We start from the raw sequence: 13,749 nt of genomic DNA, 5'->3' as shown, positions 1-13,749 counted from the left end.
CCCTCAAGCCCCTTGATTTGAAGGTTCACTTGTTCCCTGCCCCTCAGTTTGGGGTCTGGCCCCCAGCAGCCCTTCCCCTTCCTGCCACTGCCAACATGGCGGCCTCAAGCGACCGGGCCCCGCCTCGCTGGGCTAAGGAAGGCCGGAGGTGCCACTCCCAGCATGGCTGAGGCCAGCGGCGCGCCACACCTAAGATGGCCGCGCGGGGGCGGAGCTCGCCGCTCGGCCGGGTGCCGCGCTGTCCGTGGCCGCCGGGGGCGGTCGGCGCTGGGCGGTGACGCGGCCGCCGCGGCGGGGCGGCGGGACCGGCGGGCGGATCCACATCGCGGTGGCCCGAAAGACCGGAGCTACCCCACCCGGTGCCACTCCCAACATGGCGGCGGCGCTGCCCCGGCTCTCCCTGCCGCTCCCGCGAGAGGGGGGGGTGAGTCCTCGCGAGAGCTCGGCGCGGTGGAGGGCGGCCGACATGGAGCCGGGCGGCGGCGGCGTTGGGGGTGCGGGGCCGCTCCCGGGTAACAACAAGGCCCGCGGCGGGGCTGCGCCGCCCGGTAAGGCCCGCGACCTGGGCCGCCCGCCGCGCAAGGACTCCGAGGTCAGCGCCGCCGCCGCCGGGCCCGGCTCCGCGGGGCGGGATGGTGGTGGGGGGGAGGCGGCCTTCCTTCCCGGGCGAGGCCGCGTTCGTCCTCCTCCGCCGTGGGCCCGGGGCCTGCCCGTGCGGTGCCGGCGCCCGCGGGCTCCGCCGTCCGCTTCAGTCCTGGCCCGCGCGGGGCTTCCCGCTGTGTTTGGGGCTCCGCCATCCCCCGGGCCGGTGCTGGACCAGCCGCTCCCTCCCCCGGAGCCGGTGCTTCGGTACCGGTTCCCCCGGGGCCGGTCCTGCCGCCCCAGAGCCTTGGCCTGAGGCGCCAACAGCGGGGCTGTGTGGGCTGGTACCTGCTCTGTGGAGCCGAGAGGCCTTTCTCTGCCAGGCCCGTTCGGTACCGGCTCTGCCCAGAGCTCACCTGGGTCGGTACCGGGCTCGGGTCGGTGCCGGTTTCCCGGTCATCCATCTCTTCCCCAAGTCTGGGTCGGTTTGACCGGTCTGGGGCATGAGGGCGGCTAGGTCCCCAGGTTCCCAAATGGACCCGGTACTGGCCACGCTCCTTCCAGCGCTGCTCTGGGCTCTCCCAGCCCCAGCCAGGGGCTTCTCCCCAGCTTTGCCGGTCGGTACCGGCAGTACCGGCCCTGTGCGGCAGTGGCCGGGGCGCGGCGAGGACTGGGTCATCGGGTCCCCGTGCATTGCGGTGCTCAGTGTGGGGATGGCTATGGCAAGAGGTGACCAACCCCTCCAAGGAGACACCGAGGTCCTGGTGGGGACCCCGGAGCCGTGGGGGATCGGGAGGGTTGCGTGGGACTGGGTGGAGCTGATTTATCCCACGGCTTTTGCATTGCGTCCCCCAAATCGGGTTTAATTCCTGGGATGGTTCCAGGGGTGTCCTCAGCAGGGTGCGGGATGCTCCCTGAAATGACAGGAGAGGGCCGTGAGGAGGTTTGCGTGAGCCTTGGGTGCCGGGGAACGGCTCCCAGCCCCGCAGAGCGGTGCAGACCCACCACCTTTCAAGCAGCCGGGGGTTTGGATCAGCCCCTCACTCAGGAGTAGGTGCCCTGAGATTTAGGAGGGTTTTGCTGTGGGTCCACGCTGATGACTTGCTTAAAGGGAGCAGATGTTTTGTGGTCTAAGGCTTCTCTTGGATGTTTTTCCAGCCTCACCAAAGCTGCTTGGAGTTCTTTCATTCTCACTGTTTGCATCTGCTGGCATCCCTCCAATCGGCACTGGGGGGATAGCCCAAATTTTCACACGTGGGTGAGCTCTGAAAGCTCTCTGGTCCCCCGTAACCCACTCCCTGCCCTAGTATTAAACATGCCCCATGTCCTTTATTTTTTGGCCTTTTGGGGCTCCTGGAGTGTTTTAGAGGTGATGCGGGGGCTGCCCACCAGTGAAGCACAGCATGGCTCAGTGCAGCAGGGCTGGGATGGGATGCAGGAGGTGGGTAGGAGTTGCCTTGGTAACGTTTACGCTGCTGTGGGTACGTTTTTGGTCTCTTTAAACAGAAGATACAGTCCTGGATTTGCGGGAGGATGAGGTGAATTGTGAATGTCTTGGGGATTTTGGTTTTCCTGAAAAATGCTGTAATTTAACTGAATTCTTCCTCTGCTTTTAGGGCTATTCAGAGTCCCCAGACCTGGAGTTTGAATATGCAGATACTGACAAATGGGCAGCAGAGCTCTCCGGTGAGGAACTTGTCTTGGTGGATCGCTTAATCAGCCATGATTTTCTTTCCTGGTAGTGATTAAAGGAGCTCTGTCAACACCAGTATCGCCCTATTATTGTCTTTAAACACCTTATTCATGTTAAAAGGGAAGTGATATTGTGTAATTAATTTTTTTAGCCTTATGCTGGGTATGTTTTTTGCATTTCCCTCATCTTGGATAAAACTGCAATTAACGTGGCCAGGTTGCAGCTTTCTCCGACGGCTCGGTGCAGGTTGTTAGAAATTTTCCTCTGTGCTCTTTTGGCAGAGCTGTACAGCTACACAGAAGGGCCAGAGTTCCTGCTCAACCGCAAGTGCTTTGAGGAGGACTTCAGGATCCATGGTAAGATCCTTCTCTTTGACCTCTTGCCCCTTTTGGGAGGGACAGGGATCTCCTGAAGGAGACATGAGGACTGATGCATTAATGCTGCGTCAGAAAGCTCGAGCTGTGCACTGATAATCTTCACATGGTTTGTACTGGAGACCTCATTAGCGTGCGTGGGCTGGCTCTGGAGCGCAGCTTGCTGCCTCCAGCATGCTCAGCGTTTGCTGATGTTGATGTCCGAGGTGGTTCATCAGTGCCAGGACGGCTGTGCTGGAACATACTGGCAGCAGCAAGAGCATCCAGCTCATTTCCCATCAGCTGCCAGCGCTGGTTCAGATGGATGTGATTCATCTAGTTGTCTGAGGGAAGGCAGGAGACGGTCCCTCCGGGCCGATCACGCATTCCTGGGCGTTACTTCCCAGAGCACAGCATTCCCTGGGGCAGCCCTGTTTTCCGTCATGCTGAATCCTTTTGAGCTTTTCCAGTGATGTTTGTGTCCAGGACAGGCAGAGGAGCCCCATGCCCTCAGCCTGCCTACTTTGGCTTTTCAGTGCGGGAGAAGAAATGGACCGAACTGGACAAGAACCAGCACCGCACCCACGCCATGCGGCTTCTCGACGGGCTGGAGGTCACTGCGCGGGAGAAGAGGCTGAAGGTTGCCCGAGCCATCCTTTACGTTGCCCAAGGTGACACCAGGCCTCTGCCCCCTTAGTTTCTCCATTGCTAAATCTGGGTAATGGATTGGAGACTATCAATTTAAAAAACTTAAAATAATTTTTTTTCCTTGCATTTTTTGTTTCACCTGGAATGTCTGGAACGAAGCTAATTCTCATGGGAGCCAGACAGTTTATAGGAGTTTGGTCCAAAATTTGGCCTACTTCCCTGTGCTATCCTGGATCTGCCAGACCTGGGCTGCGTTACCTACAGGAGGGCAATTCTGTCCTCTGCATCCAACTTTTTGCCTTAAAATTAAGGCTGTGTTTTTCATTCCCTGTGCAAAGTGCTCTGGCGGCATGGGAGGGCCTCAGGATCCCTGCGGAGATGGGATCCAGCAAGGGTATTGTTGCAGGCACATTTGGGGAGTGCGGCTCTGAGGCTGAGGTGCAGGCCTGGATGAGGTATAACATCTTCCTCTTGCTGGAAGTGGGGACATTCAACGCCTTGGTGGAGCTGCTGAACATGGAGATTGAGTGAGTACTGGAGGAAAGCACTTCAGAAATGGCTCTGGAGCTCCATGGCAGGAGTTTTTTCCCAGTTGGTGGCAGTCCCGTTCCTGGTCTGTCTATTCCTAATCTGATTTGGGCAGCCACCAGTAATGACTCCTGCTGTTCTGGGTGGGTAGATAATGTAGAATTATACCTGATTTATACAGAAATTCGTTATGAGTCGTGCTGCCTGGCAGCAAATAGAGGCAGGTCTGTTCCTCCTCCCTTGATTGCATTGTAAACAGGGGACTTGTTGCAGCTATATCTAGTCCCGGGTTTGGCTCTGGCATGTGGGTTGCTCGTGGCAGAGTTAAAATGTCTCCAAAGGCCCCTCTTGAGGCTGTTTTCCCTCCGCAGTAACAGCGCGGCTTGCAGCAGTGCCGTGAGAAAGCCGGCCATCTCCCTGGCTGACAGCACGGACCTCAGGTATGGAGCAGGGCTTGGGAGGATGGGATGCTCCAAGTCCAAGGAGGGGGACCCAGCATTTGCTGGTTTCTTTGGTGAGCTGAGACAGGCCAGCAGGCACCGGAGGGTGTCCCAGGGCTGTCCCAGCTTCTGCCCCGGCTCTGTGAACATTGTCAGGTGTGCTCAGGTCTGCTCAGTCCACAGATGTCCCTTGTGCTCAGCCTGCACAGCAGGCATGTGGCTGGTTGGGGACATGAAAGCAATAAAGTATGGGAAAGCAATTTTTTTTCCTGCTTTGACTTGCAGAGACCTTTTTCCCGAGTGCCTGAGCACCAATCCCCTGGTGTGGAGTGGGTGCATGGAAACCGGCTGTGGTCTGGGCTGATCCAGCCTCCCCCCAGCGCCCTGGGTGCTGGTGGTGCCTCCATAACTCATCCCAGCCTCCGGTGATTCGCCTGACTTTCTGCTTTTTGCAGGGTGCTGCTGAACATCATGTACCTGATCGTGGAGACTGTTCGGCAGGAGGCTGAGGGGGACAAGCCCGAGTGGAAGAGCATGAGACAGACCTTCCGAGCAGAGCTGGGTGAGGACCATGTGCTTGGGTGTTGACAGGATGGAGGTTTCTAGGGCTGAAGTGCGAGCAAGTGAGATGGGGTTTGTCTCTAGGCCTCAGTTAATAGGGACTGGCAGCATTGGGTTGGTTTCTGCTAGGCTGAACCTTGCTGGTGGGGCAAAGCGGGGTGAGCAGAGGAAGCCAGCCAGCCATTTCTGCTGTCTGGCTGCTCTCTCCCTGGGCAAAAAAATTGAATATTGGGGCTGTCATTTCCTTGCAACACAGAGGTAAGAAATTGTGGAGGTTACAAGGCCTTGGAAAGGAAGCAAGAAGTTGTCTGGGGTGAGATGAGGATCTCGGAGATGGGGGGTGTGAGACTGCAGAGGCTGTGTGAGGGTGCAGAGGCTGGTGGTGCTGGCAGGTGGGGTGAGGCCAAGGGTGAGGAATGCCTGGCTATTCCTGCCATGTGGTTCCAGGAGCCCCCCTGTACAACAACGAGCCCTTCTCCGTCATGCTCTTTGGGATGGTGACCAAATTCTGCAGTGGCCACGCTCCGCACTTCCCCATGAAGAAGGTGCTGCTCTTGCTCTGGAAGACTGTGCTGGTAAGGAGAGGCCATGGGGTGTGCTGACATGTATCTTGCGGTTTGACATTCGGCAGAGGAAGGAAGTTCTGCTCTCGGAGCTGGCTGTGATTGCTCCATCCTCTTTTTCTGGTGTTCAGCTGAGTAGTTTGCGCCCTATTAAAGCCACCCCCAGGTTTCACCCCATAGGGGAGCATTGGATGTTGGTGTCTGGAGCTGGATACTGAGGACAGACCCAAAGCAAGGTCCCTGGCTGGGGTCTGCGTGAAAGAAAAGGTCCAGACACTTCAATTGTTGATGCTTGAACACCCTCCTGTCCCTTCTGTCTTTCACAATGACAAGAGCAGCATGGGCCCAGGCAGCTCTTGTTTTACACCCTGGGGAAGGATTTGGGACTCCTGGAGAGCGGATTTGGAGAAGCCCCCGGTGCCATGTGTCGAGGAGTCCCCTGTGCTCAGGGTGCCATGGTCTCCCTTGCAGTGCACGCTTGGGGGCTTTGAGGAGCTCCAGAGCATGAAGGCAGAGAAGCGGGAGATCCTGGGCCTCCCACCCCTCCCAGAGGACAGCATTAAAGTGATCCGCAACATGCGAGCTGCCTCCCCACCTGCATCCGCCTCTGATCTGATCGAGCAGCAGCAGAAGCGAGGCCGGCGGGAGCACAAGGTGAGGCTGGCGCAGGGAGCTGGGGATGGTGACGTTAATGAGGGGACGGCTGGGGTCTGGGCACTGACCTTGGAGCAACTTGTCCCCAGATTACTCACCTGCCTGCTCTTCTGTCTCCAGGCCCTGATTAAGCAGGATAACCTCGATGCCTTCAATGAGCGGGACCCTTACAAAGCTGATGACTCCCGTGAGGAAGAGGAGGAAAATGATGATGACAACAGCCTGGAGGGAGAGACCTTCCCCCTCGAACGGGACGAAGTGATGCCTCCACCCACTCAGCATCCCCCCAGTGACCGCATCACCTGCCCCAAGGGGCTGCCCTGGGCCCCCAAGGTCCGGTGAGTCCGTGGGGCTGACCTGCAGGGATAGCTGGAGCAGGTTGAGGAAAACGGAGGCTGTTAAATGCTGAGAACTTCAGCAAGGGTGTGGGGAAGATGATGGGGATGGGGTCGTCACTTTGGCGGCTGTTCTTTTGGTGGGGTGGGCTCAGCACCTTCTCCTTTATCTGACCATGAGGTTTTTCCTGATGGCCTGTGCCTGGGGCTGTGGTATACCTAGGCAGAGAGGAAGATGTGACTCTTCCCTTTTCCCTTTGCTGCAGAGAGAAGGACATTGAGATGTTCCTGGAGTCCAGCCGCAGCAAGTTCATTGGCTACACGCTGGGCAGGTGGGTTCCTGCAGAGCCAGCCTGGGGGGCTGCCAATCTGGGGGGGTTGTGGTAGAGGCTGCTAGTGTGGGAGCTGCCATTGCCCTTCACTTGGCTGCAGGGAAGTTCTGAGCTCGCTGGCTTGTTCTTCGGGTGGTGGTCTCTGACCAGCCCGTGGGTGGCTCAAGTTTGTTCCTGCCTGCACCCATCCTGGCTCTTTCCCTTCTCTCTAGTGACACCAACACTGTGGTGGGCTTGCCCAGGCCCATCCACGAGAGCATCCGAACCCTGAAGCTGGTGAGTACATTGATGAATTCTTCCAGCCCCTGCTGTTGTGTGGATGCCCCTTCCCCATCACCCTGCACTGATCACAGACCAGGGCCAGTGGTGCATTTTCCTGACCCCTCTCCCACTTGCTCAGCCCTTTGTTGGGAGTGGCCGTAATTTTTCATCCCATCGCTGGTCTCCCAGGCTGGCTGAGCCCCTTTCTTTATTGGCCTCATCCCTTTCGTACTGGCATTGTCCCACAGGTGAGGCCAGGAGCTACCACCCCGCCCATCAACATCTGTGACCACTGGGACAGGCGTAACAGGGAGGGACTTAAAAAGATGATGGGACAAGGCTGGGGCTGGTGGCATTGATGGGGGGAGTCTGTGGTGTGAACCTCTGCTCTCTCCCTGTGCAGCACAAGTACACATCAATCGCGGAGGTGCAAGTGCACATGGAGGATGAGTACCTGCGCTCCCCGCTCTCTGGGGTGAGTGTGGGCATGAGGATGAGACGAAGCTCCCAGGCTGGGAGCTGGGGGCACTTGGTCCCCCCAGGCCTTTTGGCTTTTGGCAGGGCTGGGGGGGTTGCTCTGCTGGGGAGGGAGGAGCAATTGCTCTGGGCAGAGGCCAGGGGGTGTGGAGAGGCTTTGGGCAGGAGCTGGGGGTATCCTGCCCTTGGGGTCAGAGAGCCTAGGGCTGAGCCAGGCCCACGGCGCTGGTGGCAGCTCCTGGTGTGAGGTTTTGTGGTCTCTCCTGGCACCAGGGGGAAGAAGAAGTGGAGCAAGTCCCTGCGGAGATCCTGTACCAGGGCCTCCTGCCAAGCCTGCCGCAGTATATGGTGAGCTGGGGAGCACTGGGGGTCCCCGGGCTCAGTGGAGGGGGTCTGCCTCCACTGCTCCATCCCTTTCCGGTGATGCCCCCCAGGTTTTTCTTCCCTCCCCACATATACACCCCTGTTACTCCCTCCTGTGGTGGGGAGGGGGGCCTGTGTCCAGTTCCCCGGCTCCCATCCCTTTTTCCATCAATCCCTTCTCCCCAGATTGCTCTGCTGAAGATCCTCCTTGCCGCAGCCCCCACGTCCAAAGCCAAGACAGACTCCATCAACATCCTGGCAGATGTCTTGCCGGAGGAGATGCCGTGAGTGATAGTGGAGGGCGAGCAGAGGTGCTGGGTGATGGTGGGAAGGGAAGGGAGGATGGGAGGGAGTCAGGCAGGGTGGCACGGTTTGGGCTGGGGCTGCTCTGAGGCCTCCTGGGTGATCTGACCGTCTTCTGCTCGGTGGTGTGCCAGGAATTGTGTGTTGCTGCAGGAGCTGGCTGCAGGTGGCTGCTGAGAACCCAGGGGATGGCAGGACTGTCTGCCGACAACTCCGGGGCTGGCAGGGTGCGGACAGTGCCCCAGCCCAAGGATCCCTCTGTGTCCCCCAGGACCACAGTGCTGCAGAGCATGAAGCTGGGGGTGGATGTCAATCGGCACAAGGAGATCATCGTCAAAGCCATTTCTGCCGTGCTGCTCCTCCTGCTCAAGCACTTCAAGCTGAATCACATCTACCAGGTGAGGTGGGCCAGGGTTCAGCCGCCCTGCACGGGGCTTTGGGAATGCGCCAGGACCCAGGGTGGGTCCCCATTCACCTGCCTTTCTCCTCAGTTTGAGTACATGGCCCAGCACCTGGTCTTCGCCAACTGCATCCCGCTCATCCTGAAGTTCTTCAACCAGAACATCATGTCCTACATCACTGCCAAGAACAGGTAGTGGAGCGGGCTGCCTGCCCGCATCCCTGCCGGGTGTGGGGACCGGGTCCCTGCTTGCTTTGCCCCTCCACAATCCCTCCCTGGCTGCGGCTTGGGCGCAGGTAGATGCAGGGAAGTGCCCACTCCAGTGGGTGGGAGGTGTGGGGCTGTGTTGCCCCCAGGCCAGGTAGGATCTGGGGGAAGAGCACAACACCTCCTCCTCTTCCTGCAGCATTTCTGTCCTGGACTACCCGTACTGTGTGGTACACGAGCTGCCGGAGCTGACGGCAGAGAGCCTGGTAAGTCGCTCTCCCTTCTCTGCCAGGTCCTGGCATCCTGGGTTGCTTCCCAGGGGGGATCATGGGTGTGGGGAGGCAGCAGGGCTCCAGCACCCAGCCCTGGCACCCTCAGCACTCCTGGACTCGGCCCCTGGTGCTGCTGGGGGTTTGGGGGGGGTGCATGGGGCTGGCAGACATCTCCTGCCTGCATGCTGTGCTGTACCCCTTTGGGCAGGGGTCCTCAGACCAGAACAGCCTCTTCTCATCCCAGCTCTGATCTCTTGCCTGACCCCTGCCTCTGCTTTCCCGCAGGAAGCTGGAGACAACAACCAGTTTTGCTGGAGGAACCTCTTCTCCTGCATAAACCTCCTGCGCATCCTGAACAAACTGACCAAGTGGAAGCACTCCCGCACCATGGTGAGGGCTGGGGAACCCACTGGGGCTCAGCCCCAGCCAGACTGGGCTGTCACAGGGTGCCTGGACAGGGTGAGGGGGCTGTGGGTGCCTTGGGGTGGCCCTTGCATGGTACCCCAGACTTTGCTGGGGAGCAGGAGGCAAGAGAGGGTGGGTGGAAGGGGAGAGGGACAGTGCATGCTGCAGGGAAGAGCTTGTGTGTGCTGGAGGTGGTGGTTGGCATGTGTGTACCCACGTATCTGTCCCAGCCATGTCAACCCGCTGTCCCCGGCTGCTGGGGGGGCTGTTTCCCACAGATGCTGGTGGTGTTCAAGTCAGCACCCATCCTGAAGCGGGCACTGAAGGTGAAGCAGGCCATGATGCAGCTTTATGTGCTGAAGCTGCTCAAGGTACAGACCAAGTACCTGGGCCGGCAGTGGAGGAAGAGCAACATGAAGACCATGTCGGCCATCTACCAGAAAGTGCGGCACCGTCTCAATGATGACTGGGCTTACGGCAACGGTACGTCCTTCACAGCAGCTGCAGAGCATCCCGTTACCTGCTGTCCTTCCTGCTCCGTGCAGTGACGTGTTTGTGCCCAGAGCTGTCCCTTCGCTGCTTAGGGCTTGTGCAGCCCTTAGTTCTGGGGTGTGGGGAGGGATTTGGAGTGGTGGCATCGCAGGGAAGAGGGAAAGGGCTGGCAATGGCTGGTGTTGGAGCTGTTGGTGGCTGCCTGCTCTGTGCTCTGCATGTTGCTCTTTTGTAAGGACCTGCAAAGACCTTTCCTGAGGGACTTGGGCTTGCTGAAGGGCCCCCAGCTCCCCTCTGACACCCCTCTTCACTCTGCCCAGACCTGGATGCCCGGCCCTGGGACTTCCAGGCAGAGGAGTGTGCCCTGCGTGCCAGCATTGAGCGCTTCAACTCACGTCGCTACGACCGAGCACACAGCAACCCTGATTTTCTGCCTGTGGACAACTGCCTGCAGAGCGTGCTGGGCCAGCGTGTGGACCTGCCTGAGGATTTCCAGGTCAACTATGACCTGTGGCTGGAGCGGGAGGTCTTTTCCCGACCCATCTCCTGGGAGGAGCTGCTGCAGTGACGGATGACGGGGAGGCAGGAGGGGGTGCTTTGGGGAGATCTTGAACCTGGCCCGCTGCCGAGGGGCAGGAGGAGAGAGGCTTTGGGGGGGTCTGTGTGTGCCTGGACCCCCTGTGGTGGGCTTGGGAAGAGGCTGGAGCTGTGGGGTCCTTGCCGAGGCACCGTCCTGCCCCTCTGCCTCCTTCCAGGCTCTGCCAGGCTCAACCCTCGAGCTGAGGGTGAAGGCTTGGTGGAGGCCACAGTGCCCTGGGCGTCTCCTGTTGGGTGGGGGGGACCTGTGTGTGCCCCTGGTCGATGCTTTCAGAGGCAGCACTGCCATCACCCTCCTCCTGCCCCCCACCAGCCGGGGCTGAGACCCTTCTACTCCACTTGGAGCAGCCGGTGGTGAGGGGAGCGGGGCCAAGTGGGGCGAGGGCCCCTTTGGTGCTGCTGCGGGACATGGGGAGCAGAGGCTGCTGTGGCAGGAAAATGGTCTGTCCCCCTGCCCAGACCCTGCCTGGGGGGACGCGGCGGTGGGGTCGGGGGTGCTGGGAGGGCGATGGCGTGTGGGATGAGGGGCTGTCCTCTCGCTGAGGGGCTGGGGAGGGCTGGAGACTGCAGTCTTCCCTTGCCCCACTGGGTGGGGTGGATGAGCTGTATATATATATATATATATATATATATTTCGTGATATCTCTGGCCCAAGTGTGTCTGGGCTCTATCTGTGGCCCCATCCCTCCTGCACCAGGGAAGCAGCAACGGGTGGGCCCAGGGATGGGGCTGAGCTAGTGCACAGGGTTCATTGTCTCGTGGCCTTGTCCCCACTCCTCAGGTCCCACTGGGGGTGGATTACCTGTCACTGAAAGATTTAATATTTATCTTGCAACTGGATCTGTTGGCTTGGGGGAGCTGGTGACCTCAGGGGGTTGCACGCAGGAGCTGGCAGGTTCAAGCAGGCATTTGCCTGTCCCTTTCCCTGAACCCTCCCGAGTTCTGCCCTGGGATTTCTGACACCGGCATGGTGGTGGTGTCACTGGGATTTTCTTTGGCCCCTGCTCCCAGCATCGGAGCCTGGCCTTAACAGAGCTCACCCTTATGCCTTGCTGTGCCTCAGTTTCCCTGGCAGAGGGGCAGCAGCAGCCCTGGCCAGCTCAGGTGGGTAAAATCCCAGGCGATTCACCCCTGGTTTGAGTGGGGAGAGGCAGGGCAGGGGCAGAGGAAACTGTTCGCTTCCCTGCCCAAAGGTGGTGGTTGTGGGCAGAGGGAGGCTGGGGTAGCCCCGATTTACTCCCCATTGCCTGCTGGGATGCATCAGGGCCGAGTCCACGGTGCTCCAGGAGTAAGCCCAGCTTTGGGGGATGATCAGCCCCTGCTCTGGAGACCTTCTCGTGGGCTCTGAAGGCAGGAGGCAGCACACTCAGCGCTTAGCAGACATCAGAGAAGCCATGCTGGCTTAGCCTCGATGGTAACGTGCCCTTAATCAGTCCCCAGACTGTGCGGCCATGAGACGCGCTGTGGGACCCATCCTGCCCTCCTCCCTCATAGCCATGGGCAAGGGACAGGTGGTGACATCGAGCCGGAGCCCAGCGATCGCTCCAAGGTCCCCATTGCTGCACCCTGACCCTGTACCGCCATGAGCAGCACGGATCAGGGGGGATGTCCCTTGAGCAAGATCCAGCCGGGGGGGGGGTGCAACTGCCACTGTCGCATTGCAATGGGTGATGCCTGAATTTGCAAAGCGTACTGAGCCCCCGCTGAGTGGTTTCCTTCCACCTGGGTGCCCTTAGCACCCACCCTGGCCCCCAAAACCTGGTCCTGGTGCAGGAGCTGGCCGGGGGAGCCCGGCAGGACGCTCGCAGATGAGGTGTGAGCTGAGCCGAGCTCTCCATCACACCTCGCTCCCCTCCGCCTGCTCCAAAATGTTCCCCAGCTGTGCCGGGCGATCACAGACTGCGGCTTTTATAGTGCTGCTGGAGCCATAAATAACTTATTAAAAATGTTTTATTGTTTATAAATGAATAACGAAATCCCCGCTGGTGGTAGGGGGGGCTGCGAGAGCCAGGGCACAAGATGTCCCAGGCGAGGATGGGCACCCATTGGGTGCATAGCCGGGCCGTGGGCTGTCTCCTGGGGGGGCACCCACTGTGGCCAGGCTGTGCCAGGGGTGCTGAGCCTGGTGGGTGAGGAACAACATCCACAAAGGTCTTGGAGCATTTGGGCTCCCTTTGGCTGAAAACCTTGGGTTTTGGCTCAAATTGGACTGGACCAACAGATTGGGTGCCTCCCCGAGAGGGTCTGTGGTGCCTGGCTGATGTTCCCCCCCCCCAGCACCAGGATGCAGGAGACCAGGAGCTGGGGGCAAGGTGGCATTGCAGTTTCTGGGGTTTTTTTGGCACGAGGGGGCCCTTGGGGGTGTGACAGCATCTCCTGGCAATGGGGTGAGCAGGAGCAAGGGGACATCCCGTTTGAGACTTGGATTTGGGCTGTTTGCCTGCAGTGGGGGGGTCACGCTGGCTGGGGGATGGGATGGGACACGCTGCTGCGACCTGGCGCTTGGAGGGATTCGCGGTGCACCCCGAGACCTCTGGAGCAGATGAAGCATGTCAGATGTGATAAGATGACCCCCCCCCCGGACACCCGAGACTGGCCATACAGGTACCACCGCTAAGGGGCTTCCTGCAGGCCCCCCCAAATGGGGAAAACCCTCCAAATTGACCACTTCTTCCCCAAACACCCCAGCTGGGGCACCTGGGATGGTACCAGGGATGGGGGTCCCACCCCCTGGGATTAAAGCACCTCCCTGCCTCATCGATCAGAGGGGTAATGGGCATGGGGGGGGGGGCTATGGGTGACCCCACAGGGAAATGGGCTTCAATTTAGGTGTCTTTATCCCCGCAGCACCCCACCCCATACTGGTTTATTGCCTGTCCTGGGGGGCTCTGCACATTGCAGGAGCTGGTGACTGTGCTGGGGAGGTCATCCTGAACCTTGTTTTCCCTCCGAGGGGGAGCAGAAATGGCTGCTGGTGGTTTGGGGGGGGTTGAGGTCTCCTTCAACATGCCTGGGGGCTTTGGTCTGCCCTGCAGTTAACTCCCCCTGAACACCAGCTTGTGTGGGTCTTCCCAGTATGGTTGGACTGGGACGTGCCGAGCCTAATTTCTGTCATTGCTGGCTATGCTGGGGGAGGTCGGTGGCCAAATTTCAGCTGGGGAGGGGAGCGCTAACCCCAAAACAACCCAGTGCCCCCTGCCCCTGTGCACCCCTCACTGGCACAGTCCCCTCCCTGGACATACCCAGGGCTGGTGCCCCCCAGGTCAGGTAGGGAGGGAGGCAG

At 59.6% G+C, this 13,749-nt stretch overlaps 1 protein-coding gene across 5 annotated transcripts; it reads left to right on the top strand.

Annotated features, from left to right (window-relative positions):
- The first annotated feature begins 296 nt into the window (after positions 1-296).
- STRIP1 (striatin interacting protein 1) lies at positions 297-11,108 on the top strand. 5 transcript variants are annotated; one of them, XM_030000649.2, is made up of 21 exons: positions 297-424; positions 2,199-2,268; positions 2,557-2,631; positions 3,165-3,299; positions 3,683-3,803; positions 4,176-4,244; positions 4,700-4,806; positions 5,253-5,380; positions 5,840-6,022; positions 6,143-6,360; positions 6,624-6,689; positions 6,902-6,965; positions 7,354-7,425; positions 7,701-7,775; positions 7,977-8,074; positions 8,365-8,491; positions 8,585-8,685; positions 8,900-8,966; positions 9,258-9,362; positions 9,656-9,860; positions 10,190-11,108. In XM_030000649.2, exons 1-21 carry the CDS (start codon positions 374-376, stop codon positions 10,435-10,437), a joined length of 2,385 nt encoding a protein of 794 aa, XP_029856509.1. In that variant the 5' UTR covers positions 297-373; the 3' UTR covers positions 10,438-11,108. The 5 variants fall into 5 exon arrangements, with proteins under 5 accessions (XP_029856509.1, XP_029856506.1, XP_029856510.1 ...); XM_030000646.2 differs by lacking the exon at positions 297-424 and adding an exon at positions 436-592; XM_030000650.2 differs by lacking the exon at positions 297-424 and adding an exon at positions 467-548.
- The last annotated feature ends 2,641 nt before the right edge of the window (positions 11,109-13,749 follow it).

The sequence above is a fragment of the Aquila chrysaetos genome, chromosome 24, assembly GCF_900496995.4.
Source record: "Aquila chrysaetos chrysaetos chromosome 24, bAquChr1.4, whole genome shotgun sequence".
NCBI lineage: Eukaryota > Metazoa > Chordata > Aves > Accipitriformes > Accipitridae > Aquila > Aquila chrysaetos.
Note: the sequence above shows the minus strand (reverse complement) of the source record. Positions and strands in the feature narration are given on the sequence as shown.

Excerpts from the sequence above, each read along its gene's own strand:
- STRIP1 (XM_030000647.2), top strand. The coding sequence starts at position 1,679 with ATGACTTGCTTAAAGGGAGCAGATGTTTTGTGGTCTAAGGCTTCTCTT. Across the intron at positions 2,632-3,164 it reads GGAGGACTTCAGGATCCATG|TGCGGGAGAAGAAATGGACC; the intron begins GTAAGATCCTTC and ends TTGGCTTTTCAG. Across the intron at positions 8,967-9,257 it reads AGCTGACGGCAGAGAGCCTG|GAAGCTGGAGACAACAACCA; the intron begins GTAAGTCGCTCT and ends GCTTTCCCGCAG.